At 36.8% G+C, this 20,946-nt stretch overlaps 2 protein-coding genes across 3 annotated transcripts in view; one reads left to right on the forward strand and one right to left on the reverse strand.

Annotated features, from left to right (window-relative positions):
* Window positions 1-2,466: 2,466 nt before the first annotated feature.
* On the reverse strand, window positions 2,467-12,257 carry LOC114239992 (FAST kinase domain-containing protein 4). Its single transcript, XM_028170442.2, has 11 exons — window positions 12,098-12,257; window positions 11,728-11,890; window positions 11,030-11,220; window positions 10,226-10,453; window positions 9,656-9,828; window positions 7,675-7,900; window positions 7,014-7,164; window positions 6,200-6,427; window positions 4,885-4,951; window positions 4,152-4,257; window positions 2,467-3,225 (listed from the first exon to the last, which is right to left on the reverse strand). The coding sequence occupies exons 2-11, from the start codon at window positions 11,888-11,890 to the stop codon at window positions 3,109-3,111; spliced, it is 1,650 nt and encodes a 549-aa protein (XP_028026243.2). The 5' UTR covers window positions 12,098-12,257; the 3' UTR covers window positions 2,467-3,108.
* A 986-nt stretch (window positions 12,258-13,243) lies between these two features.
* The window catches only part of LOC114240012 (uncharacterized), an 80,492-nt gene continuing 72,789 nt past the window's right edge, over window positions 13,244-20,946 (forward strand). Inside the window, exons 1-3 of one of the 2 annotated variants that reach the window (XM_089727997.1) lie at window positions 13,280-13,385; window positions 15,151-15,226; window positions 15,716-15,764. Coding sequence is in view for 1 of the 2 variants with exons in the window: in XM_089727996.1 (XP_089584122.1) it covers window positions 15,161-15,226 (66 nt within the window). In the remaining variant the exon portion in view is untranslated. Of the gene's footprint in view, window positions 13,386-15,150; window positions 15,227-15,715; window positions 15,765-20,946 lie in introns of both variants that reach the window. The other variant, XM_089727996.1, reaches the window with a different exon arrangement.

Raw genomic sequence — 20,946 nt, forward strand, 5'->3', positions numbered from 1 at the left:
AGGATATATTATATCAGTAGGAAACGGATTGACTGTGACTCTTTGCTGAAGACCGCGAGCGTCTTCTCACTTCAAGGAGATTTCATAGGCAATAAAAATGTTTAAATAATGTCAAACCTCGAATTTTACTTCAGCATAACCGTCATGTTATTCAAAACGGTCACTGCTAGAGGTTGCCAGTCCGTAATTTTTAACCCAATAACGGGAAATGTGAAAACCGTGATTTTCAGTAAACAGGTAGGTATGTTTATCGAATTTCTCATAACTATTCGGATTTAAACAAAAAAGTGTCATTCGATACGTCTGAACTCTGCCGAGCCATTGGTTTTTTGACGTCATATCGACATTAGTATAGACAACGATTTATTTCTATAGCTAATACTAATACGCGATAATAAGCTTTATTCTTAAGCTAATAATGTGTATTTTATGTTCCAAAATGTAAGTACTCGCTTGGTAAATATTCTCAGTTAACATAAGCAATTGCCCCCACTGGAATACCCACCGTGAAGAGGTTCAATTAGGCATATTGCAATCTATCTATTTAACATACTTAACCGGTGTTGTTAAGAGAGTTTTAACTATGAATGTGGAAGGCTTTTAAAGGAAGAAATAAACCTAAGAAGAAATGGATGGATTGCGTGAAAGACGATATGTGTAAGAGGGCAGTGAGCGAAGAAATGGTATATGATAGAAGAGTGTGGAAGGAGAAAACATGTTGTGCCGACCCCAAGTGACTGAGAGAAGGCCAGGATAATGATGATGATGATGTTTAACCGGTCTTGTGGTATATATTTACCAATAAACAAATACACAGTTCCCAGGATATAATAATCGTTGAACGAATACAATCGAGATATCGACTTATGTATGTTCCATGGGGAGTGCTCTGAGGAATTGTTCGAAATTATACCGGCATCTCGTTTTTAAACTCGCACCGCCCGCCACCGGAGTAGAGTTCATCCATACTACCTGGAGCCACTGCGGTCATCCACAGTGCGTTTCCAGAGGTCTTTTTTGCCACGTACCATCCGGTTATGGAATGAGCTCCCCTCCACGGTGTTTCCCGAACGCTATGACATGTCCTTCTTCAAACGAGGCTTGTGGAGTGTATTAAGCGGTAGGCAGCGGCTTGGCTCTGCCCCTGCCATTGCTGAAGTCCATGGGTGACAGTAACCACTCACCATCAGGTGGGCCGTAAGCTCGTTTGCCTACAAGAGCAAAAAAAAAAAGAAAAAAATCGCGATGGATTTCGATGAGCGCCTACCACCGGAATGAATCCTAGTATTAAACAATTAATTTATAGAAAAAATATTTAGCCTTTTCATTTGCCCCGGAATTAGAGGGAATCCGTTTGTATTGAATATACGCGACTAATAAATCAGTGATTTACAAAAGTGTTTGAAGCGTGATGGGAGCTATAAAAATATATAAAACTGTCAACAAATCACGCAAGGTCATCCGGTACCAATTTAGGATGCCCTGTGTTATGAGTACCTTTGAGTGACATACATACTTATATACGTTTAAATATATACATGTATACATAGTAAACACACAGACTCTTTGTCTGCGTGTTTACTTGTGTGTCTGTGTGTTTACCTGTGTTGCCTGTGTGTAAACAAACATGTTCATAACACGAATATTTGTCCGATGTGGGAAACGAACCCACGACCCTCCGCGCAAGTGTCGGGAGCTAATCACTGCACCATAGCCGTATTCATTTGCCAAGCCAATCAAAACTCGTAGCTTTATTAATGCCAGGTCCGCGCAATATAAAGCATACAAATCTCGGGGTCAATAACCGCACTCACTCAAACGAGACTGTCAAGTCAGCTGGTATTGAATTTGTTGTACACTGCAGTTTCTTTTTTAATTAGTTCCAATTAAATTTTTATTGTTCTTTATATTTAACACATTCAAGGACATGTAATGCAGACGGTAATAGACGACGGGTCTGGTGATGAGACTGGAAGAAGACCTTTGAATCGGTACAACAGATAAATTGTTTCTATATTTTTGAAAAATCTAGTACGTCTTGTGAGCCCGCGCGGGTAGGTTTTTTTTTGCCATATAGGCAGACGAGCATACAGCCCACCTGATGGTGAGTAGTTACCGTCGCTCATGGACGTCAGCAACGCCAGGGGCAGAGCCAAGCCGCTGCTTACCGTTTAGTACTCTCCACAAGCCTCGTTTGAAGAAGGACATGTCATAGCGCTCGGGTAGGTACCACCACCCTGCCTATTTCTTAGAGACCTTAGAACTCACGTGAACATGTAACCACATCAAGTGGGCTGTGACATCGTCCAACCATCTAAGCAATAAAAAAAATACATATTTGAATTCAGAAAAAAGTTTTACATGGCGTAACCGTTATCGGGTTGATTTGCCGTTATGATTTGCGTTATCAATAGTAGCGGCAAACACCACCAGCATTAAAAAAAATAATTTTAAAAATAAAAACGATTGATATTAGACTGTATATTAAAAACAGTTTTTCTTAACGCTCCAAGGGTTATTAAATATTTTCGTGCCAAAATTTATCAGCACAGCTCACAGTTCCTAAACACTTCGCTACATCACTAGACCGAAAACATCGATTCAGTTTTGTCGTTCTACAAATCACAAATTCTATTCACAAATCCACCAAAACATTCACAAATCAATCCAGTTACACCTGAATGATAATTTAAACTAAAAACTCAATAAAGTGCCACAAAAAAACAAACTATACAGATTACTGTTAATTTAAAAATATGACAGAATACGCTTCACGATTTAACAATTTTTTTTTTTGTACCTGGCAACATTCGCGTTTTTTTTTTAATAGCGTGTATACTCTGTGCACATTGTACAAGGCTATTTTTTTTTTTATACTAACTACCTAGTGTACGAATTGTTGATTTTTTTAAGGCTGACTTTTTAATAATATTATTTTATACAATAAATAAATAAAGCCATTTTTATCTGAATGGTCATTAATATGGAAAAAGAGCATGAAGTTCTAATTACCACTCTGCATTCGTTTGGTTTGAACAAAGATAATAAACATGTTGTAGACTTCAGAGCACTGGCGAAATACACAATTTAAATTTTAATAAAGATAAACTAATTGTTTTTATTATTCACAGCTTCCTTGAGTAATTTCTCTATGTACTGCACCCTCGTCACCAGTTTGTCTTTAGGATCGAAGTCCGTGTAATGGATCTGTATTACTCTATAGCCCTGCGGAGAGAAGTAAACTCGTGAAAATTATATTCATAAACGTTTCTGAAACCAAAGACAATAGGGACCAGCGGGTGGAGGAGGGTTGGGGGCGAAGTGGGGCCATCGGTAGCGCCTGGTTGCTGAGTGTCAATACTCCTTGAGGCGTGAGGTCGTAGGTCAATTGCACAACCGTTGCCCTGCACTTCAAAGCAGAGGCACGAAAGACTATCGAAAAATACTAGTATTGCTATCGAGAAAAAATGTATAGGATTTAAATAGCGCCCCTACCGTCCGTAAAATGAATTAATTTTAGCAACACGAATGTATTTACTCACTTTCGTTTCGCAATCCAATCGTCACGTACAATACGTACTTAACAAATGTTATTAAAATCAAACCCGCAAAATTATAATTTGCGTAATTACTGGTGGTAGGACCTCTTGTGAGTCCGCACGGGTAGGTACCACCACACCGCCTATTTCTGTCGTGAAGTATTAATGCGTTTCGGTTTGAAGGACGGGGCAGGCGTTGTAACTATACTGAGACCTTAGAACTTATATCTCAAGGTGGAGTGGATGGCGCATTTACGTTGTAGATGTCTATGGCCTCCAGTAACCACTACACACCAGGTGGGCCGTGAGCTCGACCATCCATCTAAGCAATAAATAAAAGCGTTCTCGAAACTCAAAATTTATACTCATAATCGAGAGCCAGAAAATTGTGTTGACATGCGGTAACGTAAATCTCGAAGGCTACCGTCTATTGTAATGATCCGTTTTCGTATCGACAACTCGATACATTTACATTACGAATTCTATAGATTTTCGTGCATGACGTTCTGAAAGGACACCTTCACGATTGCAATAGACAGGTGGTGGTCCACTGAGATCACATAGACTAGTCCTCCCTCCCAACCCCCCGGCGTCAGACACTCCCCCCCCTACCTTGAGCCGCAACAGCCGCGCGCCCAGTTCGCTGGAGCCCAAAGGCGCTATCGTCCTTCTGCTCATGTCGTGGTAGTCCAACGCCATCACTGCTATCCTGTACACGCTGGAAGTAAATTAATAACACTAAGAGTTCGTTCAACGATCAAAATTCGACCTTATCATATGGCACATCAAGATTCATTTTTCCTATTGATATCTAAATAAAATCTTGGAATTTTTCTTTTTTTATTCAGTTATTAAGTTGTTGTTATTAATAATAATTAAAGAGAAAAACAAACTAAAATGATAATCAATCGTCTTCTCTTTGCCTATTATATTAATAAAGACATTATTTTTGCGTTTTTTTGTATTGTAAAAAATCGTAAAATGTTTGTATGTGCTCTAATAAAATTTAAAAAAAAATTGTTAAATAAATTGATCAAGTTCCGAGCTATGAGCATTTCTTGTTATTAGTGGGTTTGAGAGGGAACGCTTTGTATCTCTCCTACAAAACGAGTGGCTTTTCTATAACCTTTGACGAATGTTTATGTAGAATTCGTATGATGCACTTGCACAATGACGTCATCGTTCAAAACAATCTTTTCTATATATTTTAAGAAGCTTTGATCACGTTTGTTACATACTGTTGGCTTTTTTTATGAAAACACAATAAAATAATTTAAAATTGGTGACGTGTTATATGCCTTTATATGTCGGTACATTATGTACAACAAACACGGTTTTTGTTTACCTTTTATCACCGGCGGCTTTGTCCAGAGGCACGGGGTGACACTTGGCGTCCACAGCGAATTCCGCATCTGAAATTCAATTTTTTATTTATTTATTGCTTAGATGGGTGGTCGAGCTCACAGCCCACCTGGTGTTAAGTGGTTACTGGATCTACGACGTAAATGCGCAATCCACCTTGAGATATAAGTTCTAAGGTCTCAAGTATAGTTACAATGGCTGCCCTACCCTTCAAACCGAAACGCATTACTGCTTCACGGCAGAAACAGGCGAGATGGTGGTACCTACCCGCGCGGCCTCACAAGAGGTCCTACCACCACTAAATTCAATTATTTACTTGTAAAGTTCAGCACGACACACGAATGAGTTCGCAGGCCAACTGTGAACGCATACAGTGGCCTCACTAATCAGGGGCTATTAAAAATTAGAGGGCGCCGGATTATTGAATAAAAAAAAATTTTATAAATCTTTTAACCAATAAATACTTGATTTATTTTTGGATATATCCACGTCTTCGCCTGTTTGCTTTTATATTCAAGAAATCGTGTACCTATATTAGTAGCTCACTCATCTTTTAACAATTGAAGACATGAGTGGATGAAGGGGATATGATAAAATTTGTTAAATTTGAGAAAACGGGAAACAAGCTTTTGTTACTTGTACATTTTCTTCCTTCATCACGTGCAATTTCTAAAAATAACCTTTAAATACGGATTTTTAAGGTCTAATATAGTTTATAGGCGCATAACACCTTCATTACATGTGAAAAACTCAAAAATCTAAAAAGCGGTACTTAACCCCTTCATCCACTCATGTCTCCAATTATCAGACACTCTTTCCATTCTGTAAATTCTTTTGAAACATCTAATTTATCTTTCAGAGATACGAGTCCTATTTTGCAGTTTACCCGACATTTCTAGGCACAATATTTTCAACAAACATCTGGTAAATGTCTACATGCTTGTCATCTTGCATATAAGATTTAAAAAAAAAACTTAAAAAAGAGACATGGCCGCTAAGTTTCTTGCCAGTTCTTCTCAGGACGGAGGCTAGTTTTTGTGAATTGGCGGTAGTTCTTTTTGACGTTCAACAAGTATGTACTTTCATTTATGTTGAATTTTTTTTTATTTATTTGATTTGATTTAATTCATTATGAGTCATTATGTCATTTGAGGTTATACTGATGTGGATGTTAGTAATTTTTGAAGTCTAGATGCGGTAGTCGCGTGTGTGCTTTGCGGCAAAAAGCGATCGTTATTCTGAATGTAACTCTAGATTCCGTAATGATGTAAGGAAACATTTAAAAACAAGTCACTCACCGTACAAGAAGCCCATGTTGGAATTGCAGTCCTTCTTTAGGAAGTTGGTAGAAGAGACCAGACTCCTGAAGGTTTCGAGCACGGCGTGAATGAAGAGCGCCTTCTCCTTGTTGTAGACAAGCGGCACGCCCTCGCGGACGTCGTCGGGGAGGCGGACGGAAGACTGCCTCGTCAGCTGGATATATGCGTCTATCATCATCAGCTTCCGGCGACAAGGGATCGGGATGTCTAGAGGAATTTATCTCGGTATATATTTTTGACGTGACAACGTCTTATAATTCGATGGAGCCGGCTGCACGCACGAAAAAACACGACTCATGCGGCGTTACCTCGCTCTGAGGCGTTCTATTTAAGGCTTGAAGTGCAAGCGAGAGCGCGCAACGAGCGACAAAGAGGCACAATCGGCCTCCGCGTTCGGCAGCGTTCGACATCTGTCTCTCTCCTGCTTGAGTGAGCGATGCATCCGCGTGGACAGCTGCTATACAATAATACATTTACATGTTTTCGTCAAGTATGAAGTTCAGTGAAAACTGAATGTGGTGTCAATTGTTTGTAACAACGATAATTGCGATAATTGAAAAATGAAACCATTCCATCAGTATTTTCTTATGACGTTGTCACGTTCAACTATCGTCAATAAACCGACTTTACGGACAACCGATTTTTAAACAACTTAACTTAATCGAGCTCATTGACATCACCGCGCGAACGCTGCCGCCATCCACCGTGAGACGTGAGGTCCAAGTCTCATGTGTATAGCAAGGTCGCTTACACGGCTACCGTTACACGGATAAAACCTGAATATTGAGCTCACCGCCAGTCGTGAGCAGTTTCTCGATAAATTCCGGTCGTAATGTCGATACTAGGTGATGACGATCCGCTTTGTCGAGAATGAGGAGCGAGAAGACCAAGTCCAGCCACGTGGACGGCTTCACGACCTCCTCCTCCTTAAGAGAGCGCGCCATCTGTATTCGAAAGGTACATATTAGTAACGAAGCGGTCTGGAAGTACTATTCATTCCTGTTTCTTTTCCTACCAATCCGCTGGTAGCCTAAGGCCTAGTGTCAGCTTCAACAAAACTTAGAAATGTTGATACCGATGTTTCAAAATGCGACCATTAGTTTACGTACGTTAAGTGAATAACTTTCTAAGTGTATCTCAAGAAGACTAAAAGCTCCTACGGTATAGCAGCGAGTTATAAACGAGTGGCCAGTGTGATTAGTACCAGTTTTTTAACGTTTTCGATAGCATAAAAGTTAACTCAATTTTGTATGGAGTCGGAATGTTTGCCTACGTTGGCCGCTAGGGGCGCTGTTCCAATGCATACAAATTCGAGTTAACTTTTACGCTATCGAGAACGTTAAAAAACTCGCACGAAGCACACTGATGTATCCGACATAACCCCCTGCCACTGGCAATCACACAAATTGCGAAATACCAAAAATTACCCATTGATTTAGAAATTTTAAAATCACCTCAAACAGAGCTTCGGATCCGGGCGGCACGTAGTTTAAGGTGGCCAGCGTGACGACGGCCGAAGCCACGTCGCTGGAGCGGCAGACGCTGCTGTGGTCCATCATCCACTCCGTTATGGCGTTCAGCGCCGGCTCGTGTCTGTACTTCATGAGGCCCAGGGACACAATTATCGAATTCACTACGGCCGGCTTGTCTTCGTTCTTCGGTAAGCTATCTATTACGTCACTAGAACATAATCATATGCGATCAGCTAACAGAACATAAAAAATAGTCGTTTTAAGATATCTTATTTTACTTGCAACAATATTCTTTTTTGTGGACAAGCTCACAGCCCGCCTGGTGTTAAGTGGTTACTGGAACTCATAGACATCTACAACGTAAATGCGCCATACACCTTGAGATATAAGTTTTAAGGTCTCAGTATAGTTACAACGGCTGCCCCACCCTTCAAACCGAAACGCATTACTGCTTCACGGCAGAAATAGGCAGGGCGGTGGTAGCTACCCGTGCGGACTCACAAGAGGTCCTACCACCAGTAAATTTATTGATCATTGGTGGCGATTCATTATTACCAAGCTCATCAGGCATCGATCAATCTGATAATAGCGCCACCTACTGAGTCCATTGTAAATATTTTTACATAACAGCCTCATTGGTACCAAGTTTTGATATTTGAAAAATTCTCAAATCGTCCCAACAGTTTACTACTAATGAGATTACCTACAAACACAATTTCACACATTAATATCCAAACTCATTAAATTTACATTAACTAGACTCAACCCATGATGATGTCCCATGTGGCTAATCACATATAGTCATTTTCCGACCAAAAGTTGTTTGAGACTAGACTTTATAAAGTACTACTTACATACTAAACCGATAACTCAAATAGCCTTTCACTGACCGAAATTTTTCATTACTCAATCAGATCAAACAAATTGGATTTAGCTTAAATAACCAGACCAGTTCTTAGTCCAACTGATGTTATGCTATTAACTTCGACATCTTGCTCTATACTCATTTGTCAAGCTATTTGATAAAGTTTGCTGGTATTAAAGAGTAATGTGGGTAGGTCACACTGATAAGCTCATATCTTCCATGAAGCGTTCAGTTCTAATTACAATGATATAACTGAAAACCTGAAAGCCATTGTATTTTTTTTCCTTTTTATATTTTTTTTTTTATTTGGAAGACAAACAGTGAACTTAAACTATAACCTTAAAATCTAACCTTACAACTAAACGCCATTTAAATGTCTTCGCATTTAAATAACTAAAAACGATTGTGGCGTCGCCTCGCCTAGAATTCAATAATTAAAGCAAAACGTAATTTTATACCCTCTGTATTTTATACCGTATGTTCCATGGGGAGTGCTCTGAGGAATTGTTCGAGATGATACAAACGTCTCGTTTTTACCATCGCACCACCCGCCACCGGAGTAGAGTTCATCCATACTACCTGGAGACACTGCGGTCATCCACAGTGCGTTTCCAGAGGTCTTTTTGCCACGTACCATCCGGCTATGGAATGAGCTCCCCTCCACGGTGTTTCCCGAGCGCTATGACATGTCCTTCTTCAAACGAGGCTTGTGGAGAGTATTAAGCGGTAGGCAGCGGCTTGGCTCTGCCCCTGGCATTGCTGAAGTCCATGGGCGACGGTAACCACTCACCATCAGGTGGGCCGTATGCCCGTCCGACTACAAAGGCAATAAAAAGAAAAAAAAAAAGTAAAACAAAAACAAATATAACAACAATTTGAAAAAAAATAACAGAAAACGTAGTAAATAGAAAATAATCAATTAAAAATTTACATTCAACCATCAACTGACTAATGTTCTCCTAATACTCTTAGTAGAAGTTTTGAAAATGTCCAGTTCAGGGCAGTCAGCTAGAGCATTGAGACAATACTCAATAGGCTCCATCAGGCACCAAGCGAGTCATGTGGTTGTCTAACCAATGTAAGCAATAAGAAACTTACTTGCATATCCTGTCCAGTAGCAGTGGGTCAGGAAAGTTTAAGCTAGCCATAGAAAATAGTAAATCGGCTGATTTCTTGAGATCAATGACCTCTGCCTGACTTGTTATGTTGTGAGAAAGAGCACGCAGTAATGGTGTGCTGCGACGTCCCTTCTGCTGCAATGCCTTCATTACCTGAATAGTTAAAAAAGTATAAAGCAATGTCGATTATCTTCATCTTCCTCTAGTTCAATTCATTTTAATATTGTATGTAGTATTTCTAGATAATGTAATGACTAGTAACATTGCAGCCATGATGTTACTAACATCAAAGTATGCAAGTACTGCAAGACCTTCAAAGTTTACACTATTTCACTTTCTTGCTTGCCACAGTCGTTGTTACGGCTGCTACTTTCGTAATCGTGCACCTAAATACCAGCAGTAAATATGGACAGCAATTCGTATTCATAGCATTTTTATTTTACAAGTTCTCATCTTCTTCACAGGCAGGAGGCCTTAAGCGCAATTTTACATGGCTCAACATGAAACAAAAAATATTTCTGCAATGACTGTTTCAAATAGTAATTCCTACCTTTATCATTTGTGACAGCGTCAAATTTGAAATCAGACGGGCTGCCTCATCATCACCAGTTATTCCTAGAACTGTGCTCAGATCCTCTGCCATTGTCAACGAACTCATCGCCTGAGTGGTTGAGGTCCTAGCCAGAATTCTACATAGCTTTAAAAAACGTGGGTCTTTCTCGAATTCATTCAAATTCACTTTGTTAGTGCTCGACCATTCTGATAAGATAGAAACCATCTGAAAAACAAAAATTCCAATTGAAATATTTTAAATTTTATATTCAATTAAGGAAAAATTATGAACAAAACATAAATCTGGATAGGTCATGTGAATCTGAAAAGACTTGAGATATGCGTGGAGATGTAGTAGCAGAAAAAAATACATTGAATAATTACCATTTTGTTTAATTGACTAAAAAAACAGAAGAATGTTAATAGCCGAAGAGTATAGTCAAAAGCCAATTTATATAGCGGATATATTGATAACTAAGCATTGGCAGTAGAAAAACAGATTAGTATGCTAACAGTCATTAAAGAATTAACTAAAGTAACTTTCCTGTAATATTTTGGGCTTTTCGACTTAACATTACTTTTCTAGGCTTACACTGGTTTTTCTTGCTTTAGAATGCTAACGAAGTAGACATCAGTAGTAACTTAAACACTATGTTTATATATTCACTGCATGTAAAATAAAATAACAGGGTTGTTTTTAGAATTTTATACAGGTTCTGTTATATATTATCTTTAAAATGAAATATGAAAAGTTTAGGAAATAGTCATTTAATTGCATTGCATTTGATCTCTATAAACATACCTTTAAAGCATGTCTTCGAGACACAACAGGATTTTCAGCAACAAGGAGCAGAGAATTCACATCAGCAGCTTTGGAAATTTGATTCTCGAGCTGTTGGTGGCGACTTGTCTTAGCTGATTTTGGACTTGGTTTCTTAGTTATTGTAATTTCACTTTCAGAGTTCAAGTGTGCAAATGCAGCGGCTACGAGGCCTAAAATTAATCATCCATTTTTAACAAACAAAAAACTGAATTAATTGACCTTGTTCTTGTCTTCAGGTGAATTTCAACAATGTACATGATATTTGTTAAGACCTCACAACAGTTACCATTGTATTGATAACCTAACAAGTTTGTAATTAACAACTTTTTTTAAACTTCTTGTAATAGACATTCTAATTTAATCACTACTTATACTACATATATATTTCATTATACCATTGACCTGTCTCAAGCCTGTCATTAATTGTCTCAAGCCTCATTCACATTGTGTTGTCTATGAGCTCCAGTGATAACTTAACAAAAAATAGTCATCTAGTCAACAAGAATACTAATAAAAGTGCATATTAATATGTTCTTAATTTAATAAACAAATTAAGATTTTTTTTATAGTAAATTACTTCTTGAAACATGCATATTTCTTGAATCTATATAAAATTAATGACATTTTTTACATCTAGCAAAATCAATCAAAGATAATGTATTAAATGAAAAATCTACCTGAAGTATCCTTAAACGTTTCCGCAATGGGTATTTTTCCTTGAACATTCTTAGTGTCCTCGATTTTGTCAGTTTTTACGGCGGCAGCGTTCGTAGTCGACTGCTTTCTTATGATTGCCCTGATACCTAACCTCCAAGATATTGATCCGCTGAACCTTAGCATCTGGAATCGAAATGTTTCAAACAACGTATTAATACCTCTTAATAAATATCTAAAAGCATCGTCTAACACATAAAGCTGCCGCAGAATGATCGAAAACAACTGATTTTGGATAGACATGGAACATCTTACATCACGAGTTATGAATTAAAACAAATGTAGGTTTTAAGCGGATATTTGTTTAATGTCTATTATTCGTTGCATATATACCTTCGTTTAACTTAAACTAAGCCGAAAGCTGAGATATAATTATTTTATAGCATTTAAAAATAAAAAGGAAACTTATTTATCTTTTTGACATTCATCTGTGATTATTGCCAAATATGTAAAATTTTCAAAATATAAATAAACTGGCAACTTCTATTTTTGTTTTTGATTATTCATAACTCTACATTACTTTTGTATTCTTAATGTAATAAACCTAAAACGTGATAGTGATTGATAATGAGAGAAATTCAATACTCAAGTACAATGTGAGTTATAGATTTACGTTTTAGGTTTATTAATGAAAAACAGACAAATACACTGAGTTTCTGATCTATCATTTGACAAGAATTCTCAAGGGAAGAGTAATTTATCAAAGTACAATTGCAGTTCAAGTATATGGCTTAAAACCAGTGGGATGACATTCTACACTCCTATTACTAAACTATTTTATTTTCTCAAATAGCACAAGTATCCTACACTTGCTTGAAAACTCGTCAAGTCATTTCGTATCCTCCCGATCTGATATCAGTGCTTATAAGCATTCCAAGTACCGCTCACCGACGTAAAAAATAGCCCACAGACACAACCCACTGAGTTTCTCGATGGATGTTCTCAGTGAGTCATGATTCCGATTCCGGTTCCGGTGGTGAAATCAGCGACGCACTGCTCTTGCCAGGGTAGATGTTAGCAGAAGTTTCCCAGACTGAGGTCCTTGATCATAAAATAGCCCCTTGATGTTACTAGCAATGGCAGGAAAAAAAGAATTCTTGCTTGTATGACCAGTCTTGACTTTGATTTCACATATTTCGACATATCATAATAAATGGGCCAAAAATATAAAAACTGATAAAAAATACTGCTCTAAATATCCAGTCCGCTCTTTGTCCATTGCAGAAGGCTTATTATTAAATTGGCACTACCCGCAGCTTACTCGAAGAGAGTTCAGGTGTATTCAGCAGTGGGGGTATAAAGGCTGCTGCTTTTAGATTGTTGTTGGACTTCAATAGACAGTTATATTTCAGGTATTCACTTCAAAAAGACACTGCACGTGATTTTAAGAACTTCATCGCTTTGTATCGAGGACAGCTTTCTTTTGTGGCCAACCAATTGAAATCGATTCAGCTGTCACTCAACTCGCTGAAACCGATTTGATATTTAGTTCCTGTGACTACTCAACTCTAGTATTGAAAATTGTTAAAAAAAGTTAACGGCGGCCGTAGATGATAGTTTTTGTTATGGTATTTTGTTGAACGTTCTAATAGTGCAGCCAAAACATTTATTTATGAAAATGGTGAGTAAATTTTTCAGCAAGATTAAAAATCAAGTCACAGTATTAACCGATTAAACAATTAAAAAAACAAATTCAGAAAGCCAACGAGGCCTATGAATTTTAATTTAATATCCTTTTTTTTTTCGTTCTGTGCATTTACTGGATTCATTGAAACTAACAGCAACCACAAAATTGTATAATTTAAAATTAATCAACAATTTTTTTCGTATAAAGACGCGTAATTGAAGCTCGCTAATTTCGTACCTGCATTGAGAAAATAAATCGGTAGATAAACTTTTTGCTGGAAAAACCTTTCATATTTATGAATAATAATTATAAATTAATTGAGAAACATTTTATGTATTTGTTAGATAATTTAGAACATACCAAAACACACAAATCAATACACAGCACAAATAAATCTTGTTAAAATGTTTGTCAAAAAAAAGTACTAATACAATTATTAGGTAAACTATTTCACATAGGTACATAGATTTTCTAATAGAAATTATTAGATAATAAATCAGTTTGCATGATAATGCAGTTTATGCCAAAATAGGCAAGAAAAAAATTCTCAGACGATCCTTTTTATTTTCTACCCCCAAAAGCTCTTGATGAGCTATTTGAGTATTAATAATGATTAGAAATGTGTATTGTGTTACTTCCACATTCTGTATGTCCTATTATTCCGTCTATTCCTGTTAAGAAACATTAATACCCTTGGTTTTACATGTAACACAGTCCATAAATATACATTACATTATTATTTTAATCGTCTCTCAAATAGTTATTGTTTAGCTTAAACAAAAAAAACTTCTAAATCACATCTACATAAGGTATATTTAAGTATTATTAGGTACAGTTTTCTACTCTGTTTGTCAATTGTTTTTCTTTTTAAAATTTGTTTTGTTATTATTGACTAACGTTATTCACTATTATTATTGTATTTAATTATAACTATTATATAGTATTAAAAATATGCGTAAAAGTAGGATTGGGATCCTAAATTAAATCGGAACACTTGTCATCACCTTTTTAGTAATTTCTTTACAAACAGATAATACATTTAATATGTAACCTTTATTCATAAATCTTCATTAGAAAATTATGTTTTGTGATAAGTGGTATTTTTTTTAATGAATCATTTTCTTCTCAATAAATGTCGATAACATGAATACCACTGTTTCCCATCCTTACTTGCTTTAGATCCAAGCTCTAACATTGCCAGGAAGGTTTGATGGTACAAGGGATCAAGTGTTTACCGATGATATAGATACCAAGGAAGATGATGGGTGATATCTATCTGTGCCACATAATAATATGCCCTACTAGCATTAATTACATAATACATTACTTTATAAATTTTATACAATCCATTCCTTATTAAAGTTTTTCTCTCATCATTGAGTTAGTTTGTGAAAACTTGGGAGACTCTATCTATGTCTCCAGAATTTGTACTTGATCAGTTTGATAATCCTGACACAATAAGGCAACTTTATGCACCAAAAGAGTAAACTAAGCACAATTTTTCTCCACAATAATATAATAAGACTCTTTTTACATATTGCTTATTAATGTAAAAATTACTATATTGTAGGGAACAAACAGTACCAAAAGTTTCTGGTGTGTTTATCAAATCTAGAATAAACTTTTTTTTAATAAATATAAAACATCACAGAGACAGCTTCGGTTTGAAATCATGATTGTTTTATTGAAGCTAAATTATAAATGCTACTGTACACTAAATCTTGTTAAAGTAATTATATTTTGTTTTGTCTGTGGTCAGGCGGGGGCAGATGGCGCTGGTGCTGCTCATTAAGAGGGCCCCGCACCCCGCCCCCTCCCACGTCCATTCTTCACGGGTAAGTCATTTTTTTAACTTCATAATCAATACCCACATTTTTAAATCTAGTAGCCCTATTAAAAAAGCAAAATATATGTAATACTTTTTAATTAGTGCTTTATATTGGTAAACACGGCTTATCTGGTTAAGTGGTGTTACTGGTGGTAGGATGTCTTGTGAGTCATGGGTTATTGACATTATGGACAAGGTCATGGCCCACCTGGTGTTAATTGTTTACCGAAACCCAAATATGTCTACAACGTAAATGCTCCACCTATCTTCAGATATGAATTTTAAGTTTCACTTTTTCAGTACACCAGCTGCTCCATTCTTCAAATCGAAACGCATTACTGCTTCACGCCAGAAATAGGCAGGGTGGTGGTGCGGACTTATAAGACGTCCTACTATCAGTAATAAAATTGCATGTCTTGAAGGAACTGTCATTCGCTACAGTGTCTAACATCATGGTTGTTACTTTCAAAGAAAATTAAGTAGACGCAATGTTTAGGTGCCGATCTGCCGAAGAGAATGGATCTAGCAGCAACGAAACCCTTTAGGTAAGTTGCATTATGCAATTTTAAAAAAATCAGCACCGGAAATAAACATCGCGTGTATAGTAACATACGCTAATCAGACTGTGTGTCGATTAGTTGCTGTGTGCTAGTTGGACTGTGAATTTGTTCAGCTATCTACGCAGCAAGTAAATACAATACAAACAAGTAAGACAGAAGAATAAGTTGAGAATACTAAACTATGGACAATCGACAGGAAATTGTTTGTAGATAATTATAATCTGGCAGAAGATTGCGATACCACATCCTCTAGCCTGAAAATGACGAATATACGTAATTAATGCAAAAAAAAAGCTTACTTAAACAGCACTTAATTATTATAATGTATAAGAACTAGTTTTAAATGAGACGACGAAACCAATTACTGGTTTCGGATACCAAAGTCGGCACATGTAAAATACGCATTGGCGCAGAAACAATCATAAGGGCGTCACACACGGCGAATATATTATCTATACTTCTATACTAATACTATACTAATAATATTATAAAGAGGAAAGATTTGTTTGTTTGTTTGTAATGAATTGGCTCCGAAACTACTAAACCGATTTGAGAAACTATTTGGAAGCTACACTATTCCCGAGCGACATAGGCTATAATATTATTTGAAAAAAATTAGGGATCCTTACTAAAACTCCAATAATGTAACCCAAGGTGTAAATAAATGACCTAAAATATTCTTTAGATCGCGTGCCCTGCGAAACTATTAATGATAGAATAAAATAATGTACTACGACTTTGTAGAACACATTATTATTTAAAATAGTGTCGGTTATGCCGCAATAAGTATTCTTTTATTAAAAAAATTAAACAACGTCAAACATCGTTGAAATTTTTGCTAAAGATCTGAGCGGAGCCGGAGCGGGCCGCTAGTAATATTATATCTTAACATGCAATATCACACATACATTTTGTATGAATTATCAAATATATATTATTATCTTAACCATGTGTGATAGTTCATACAAAATGTATAGCGAGCGATATTGTAAGTTAAGGATAAAATATTATAGTAAGTATATTCGCCGTGTCTGATGCCCTTTACTCTCGTGTAAATATTGTACACCAATCGATCGATAATGCAGTTCAATCCCGGACTACGCACGCTTTGTGAACTCCATTGTGTAGGTACAGTGAAGACATCGTACCTATAGTAGAATTTAGTGTTCTATTTTGGATGCTCTACAAAGATATCACGAGTATGACCTTACTAATCTGTTAATAATTCATTTAAAGACAATCTATGATGTTCAGTAAGGTTTTTTTTCTCAGATTAGAACTAAGGTCTGGATCAAATAACATATTAGAGTGCGTGTTCCGTCGTCAACCTTGTGACCTTGAAATCAAAGATTCGATCATATTTTTTTATTAGGAAAACGAAAAGAACCATAATATTGCAAAAAAGAAAATCGTAGTTATAAACAAAAAAACATTCTGCAGGTTAGTGGTAATAGGTAATTAACACGTTGAATGCTACGACGGACACCATGTGTCCATGGTTTATTTTCCCCTAGGCCCGCATATCAAATCAAGCAAGAATCGTCCAAAAATCGTTGAGGTGTTTTTTGCAAATATTGTCAAGAAATAACTCAAAAATAATGGACTTCTTACGGTAACAGTGACTACTCGTGAAGCCGCTTTTAGACTACGCTGTAATATAGTGTCATATAGTATAGCAGCGTATACTTAGTCAATAATACATAGTACAGTACAGTGTCCATAGCAATGTATGGTACACGATATTGTTATGCTATGAGCTATATACAATGTGCTATTATATTATAGCGTAGTCTGAAAGCAGCTTTATTCTTCGAGAGATGTCAAATAGTGTCTCGCGGTGTCCGTCGCGCCCCCCTGGACCCGACTTATTGGTGGTCACAGGGTGCCCGTCGCGGCCCATTGGGCTAAATGTGGTTTCTGGTCTGGCCTTCAACGTGTTAATAGAATACATAACTTTTAGCTACGCTTTCGGGTTGGTTTGACTTTTCCGTTTTGAGAACACTCAACCTTTACGTTTTTTCTAATTTCTCGTGGCTTTTGTTTACTGAATTTAACAAACTAAAAGTAGTAAACTTATTTCAAAGACACCACCAAAATAGATACCAAATTCAAACGTAAATCAACACCACGCATCGCTTAGAAGCTGTCGCTGTCATTTGTCAAACCTCCCTTACCCTAGACCAAAAAGCCACTTGAGAACATGTCTAGTGAATAGTTTCGATAAATCAACGGTGGGGTGCTAATGCTTTTGGTATTCCGTTACACAATTGTGGATTTTTCTTCTTAGTGGGAAGGACTGATGAACTCCCGCAGTTTCTCAATTGAATCTAGATATGATTTTTAAACATATTGGGGCACACTCGGTACTTTTGAAATTGATGAGCTATGTCGTCTTGAAAGGCCATTTTCTACTGAAAGTTGGAGATCATTAAGAGGATTTAAACTTTGACAAAAAGCTCGGAACTCTGTAACACAAACATTTGAACGACCATCTCCCCATGCCCCTTTCTTCTCAGTGGGTTGCGTTTCCGATCCGGTGGTAGATTCTGCGAAGCACTGCTCTTACTAGGGTTAGTGTTAGCAACGTCGTCAGGTTTGAGCCCCGTGAGCTCACCTACTAGTTAAGGTTACGCTGAAATGGCAAGACCATCAGAAAAAAAAACCTTTTAGAGCTTAAGAAATTAACTGTAGCAGCATATTGACTTCTCGTGATTAGCTTTAGGCCGTAGTGCTACTCTCGCAAAAGAAATTTTGCGGAATTACGTCCACTTTTGTTTGAACCATACGTACAATAAAAATTGGTTTCACAGCAGTGATCGTGACATGCGTAGCTTTAACACCGCACAAACACGATAGGGGGGTGGCAAATCTAATCTACGTGCAATAAGTTGTAATCCTACCCTCCGGGGAAATAAACTGCGGCATTTTGACATTCTTTTCATTGGAGCATACCAGGGCTTTTTGCCAAATAGGTTGGATATTACTTTCGGGGATTAACATTTGTAACCTCTGACTACAGAATATTTTAATGTTTTTTTTTTTAATTAAACTTGTTGGCCTTAAAGGTAATGAGCAAAAACCTATAAAAGCAACGCATTAACTACACATTTACATATTTTTGAGTGACTTTAAAACAAAGAATCAGAATTTAGCGTACAATGTTTTTTATCTTTCAGAGCTATTAACCATTTGTGGTACTTATAGGTTTATTGTAACACAACTTTGTGAGTGAAATGATTATAAACCACTGAGTTTCTTGCTGGATCTTCTCAGTAGGTCGCGATTCCGATCCAGTGGTGTATTCTGCGATCCACCGCTCTTACTAGGGCTAGTATTCGCAAATTCTCTTAGGTTGAGCCCGTGAGCTCACCTACCAGTCCGGGCGTAGCTGGAATAGCCCATTAGGCTACCAGCGAACGGGTAGAGAAAATTTATGTTTCAAACTAGCTGACCCGTCAGACTTCGTAGTGCCTCAATCGATAAATAAAAGACACATCAAGGGGACACATCAAAGGCAAACAAAATTGTTTGTTTTTATATAATTCCGAGCTTTTTTATATTTTCTAACCTTTTAAACCTTCCATGGACTTCCACGAATAATTCAAGACCAAAATTAGCCAAATCGGTCCAACCGTTCTCGAGTTTTAGCGAGATTAACGAACAGCAATTCATTTTTATGTTTATGGATGAGAATGGACTTTATTAGAAAGAAATGACTTGGCATATTTATAAAAAATAAAAATAGAATTAAATCGTAATTACAATAGATAAACCGCTGTATACCTTGAGAACCATAACGTACGATTTCGCTGCAGAAACGTGTTATAAATAACAGCATACCATTTACATATATTCCATACCCTACGACACTGACATTGCCTGCGTTTATGGCTTTATTTATTTATTACACTTCATGTAAAATTAACAATGGCGGACTTAATGGCTAAAGCATTAACTACCTGTCAACCAAAGGTAGTACAGAGTGAATAGTGGTAGGTGCAATGAAATTTATATTAAGTTACAAATACATACACAAAAAAAAGTATATACATACATACATACATACTACATATTAACAACGGGATTAATCCGACAATAGTACCTTACCACGAACAAGAGCCGAGAGCTGTTCCGAGATAAATAAGCGCAGTAATTCCCGGGAACAGTATCGCGATCGATACGACACGTGGCCCGCAGCCCACGTGGACAATTGCAGCAGTCTTGCGGCTTCTAGATTTCGCTTAGCCTGTATGTTTATGTATAGACTTTGTTTCTAACCGACCTTTCGCTTTTTATATTGTCACGTGTCGTATTTATTTTTCCTAATGGTTGCCCGGTAGTCGTTTGTACATTATTTTTTTAAGTGATCTTATGACCTGGTAACTAAGACCTTTAAGTCATGTCTTATTTTAATTTTTTTATGAAAAATGATAATATGGAGTGAAATGAAATGAAAATGATTAATTTGAGACATTAATCAACTGGGATGAAATTAAATGAAATGAGATGATGTGGGATGAAATATAATCTTAGTAAAATGGTGGTAATTTAATAAGATTTTTTCAGTGGACTTTTTGGAGGATCCCGAGAAGTTGCGTCCAGCGGCTTTGTTTCATTTTCCCACATTTGTGCACTTTCACAGATATTAAACAGTTAATAAAACACTAAATAGACAAAATAAAACAAATCACACAACTTCACTCCTCGCGTTCCCGCCAAAAAGTACTTGTACATTATTAGGGTTCTGTTGTCAAAGACTATTTATTATACTTCTATAATCACAGATTTAGCTAGGATTACACTTAAGACAAATATTAATAAAGACAAACAATATTAATCTATTCCCAAGTTCACCACAGACCACAGATGCATGCCTGTGTGTGTCAAATACATGGTAGTGTAATGATTTTTTTTTTTTTTATAAAATATTAACATTCTGCTCTCCTTCTCGATATTCTCTATAAGTGTGGGAAATTTCATACTCCTCCGTCCGCGCAATTTTTGTAAAAATGTGTACGAAGTTTTCACGTATTAATATTTTTTAATATAACATGCCTAGTTTTTGTCACCGATAACGAAATAGACGTTCGTATGGTATGTTATTTACGCAGCATCAAAAGAAGTACAGGTAACCTTCTTATGGCACGGTAGTTATGTTCCTACAAAA

Source organism: Bombyx mandarina, chromosome 06 (genome assembly GCF_030267445.1).
Source record: "Bombyx mandarina strain Sakado chromosome 06, ASM3026744v2".
Lineage (NCBI taxonomy): Eukaryota > Metazoa > Arthropoda > Insecta > Lepidoptera > Bombycidae > Bombyx > Bombyx mandarina.

What these genes read in the sequence shown, in the direction of transcription:
- LOC114239992 (XM_028170442.2), bottom strand. Translation starts at nt 11,890, where the DNA reads ATGCTAAGGTTCAGCGGATCAATATCTTGGAGGTTAGGTATCAGGGCA. An exon ending in GAAACTGCTCACGACTGGCG is followed by an intron (nt 6,428 to 7,013) that starts GTGAGCTCAATA and finishes AAATTCCTCTAG; the next exon opens with ACATCCCGATCCCTTGTCGC. An exon ending in CAACATGGGCTTCTTGTACG is followed by an intron (nt 4,952 to 6,199) that starts GTGAGTGACTTG and finishes ATTGAATTTCAG; the next exon opens with ATGCGGAATTCGCTGTGGAC.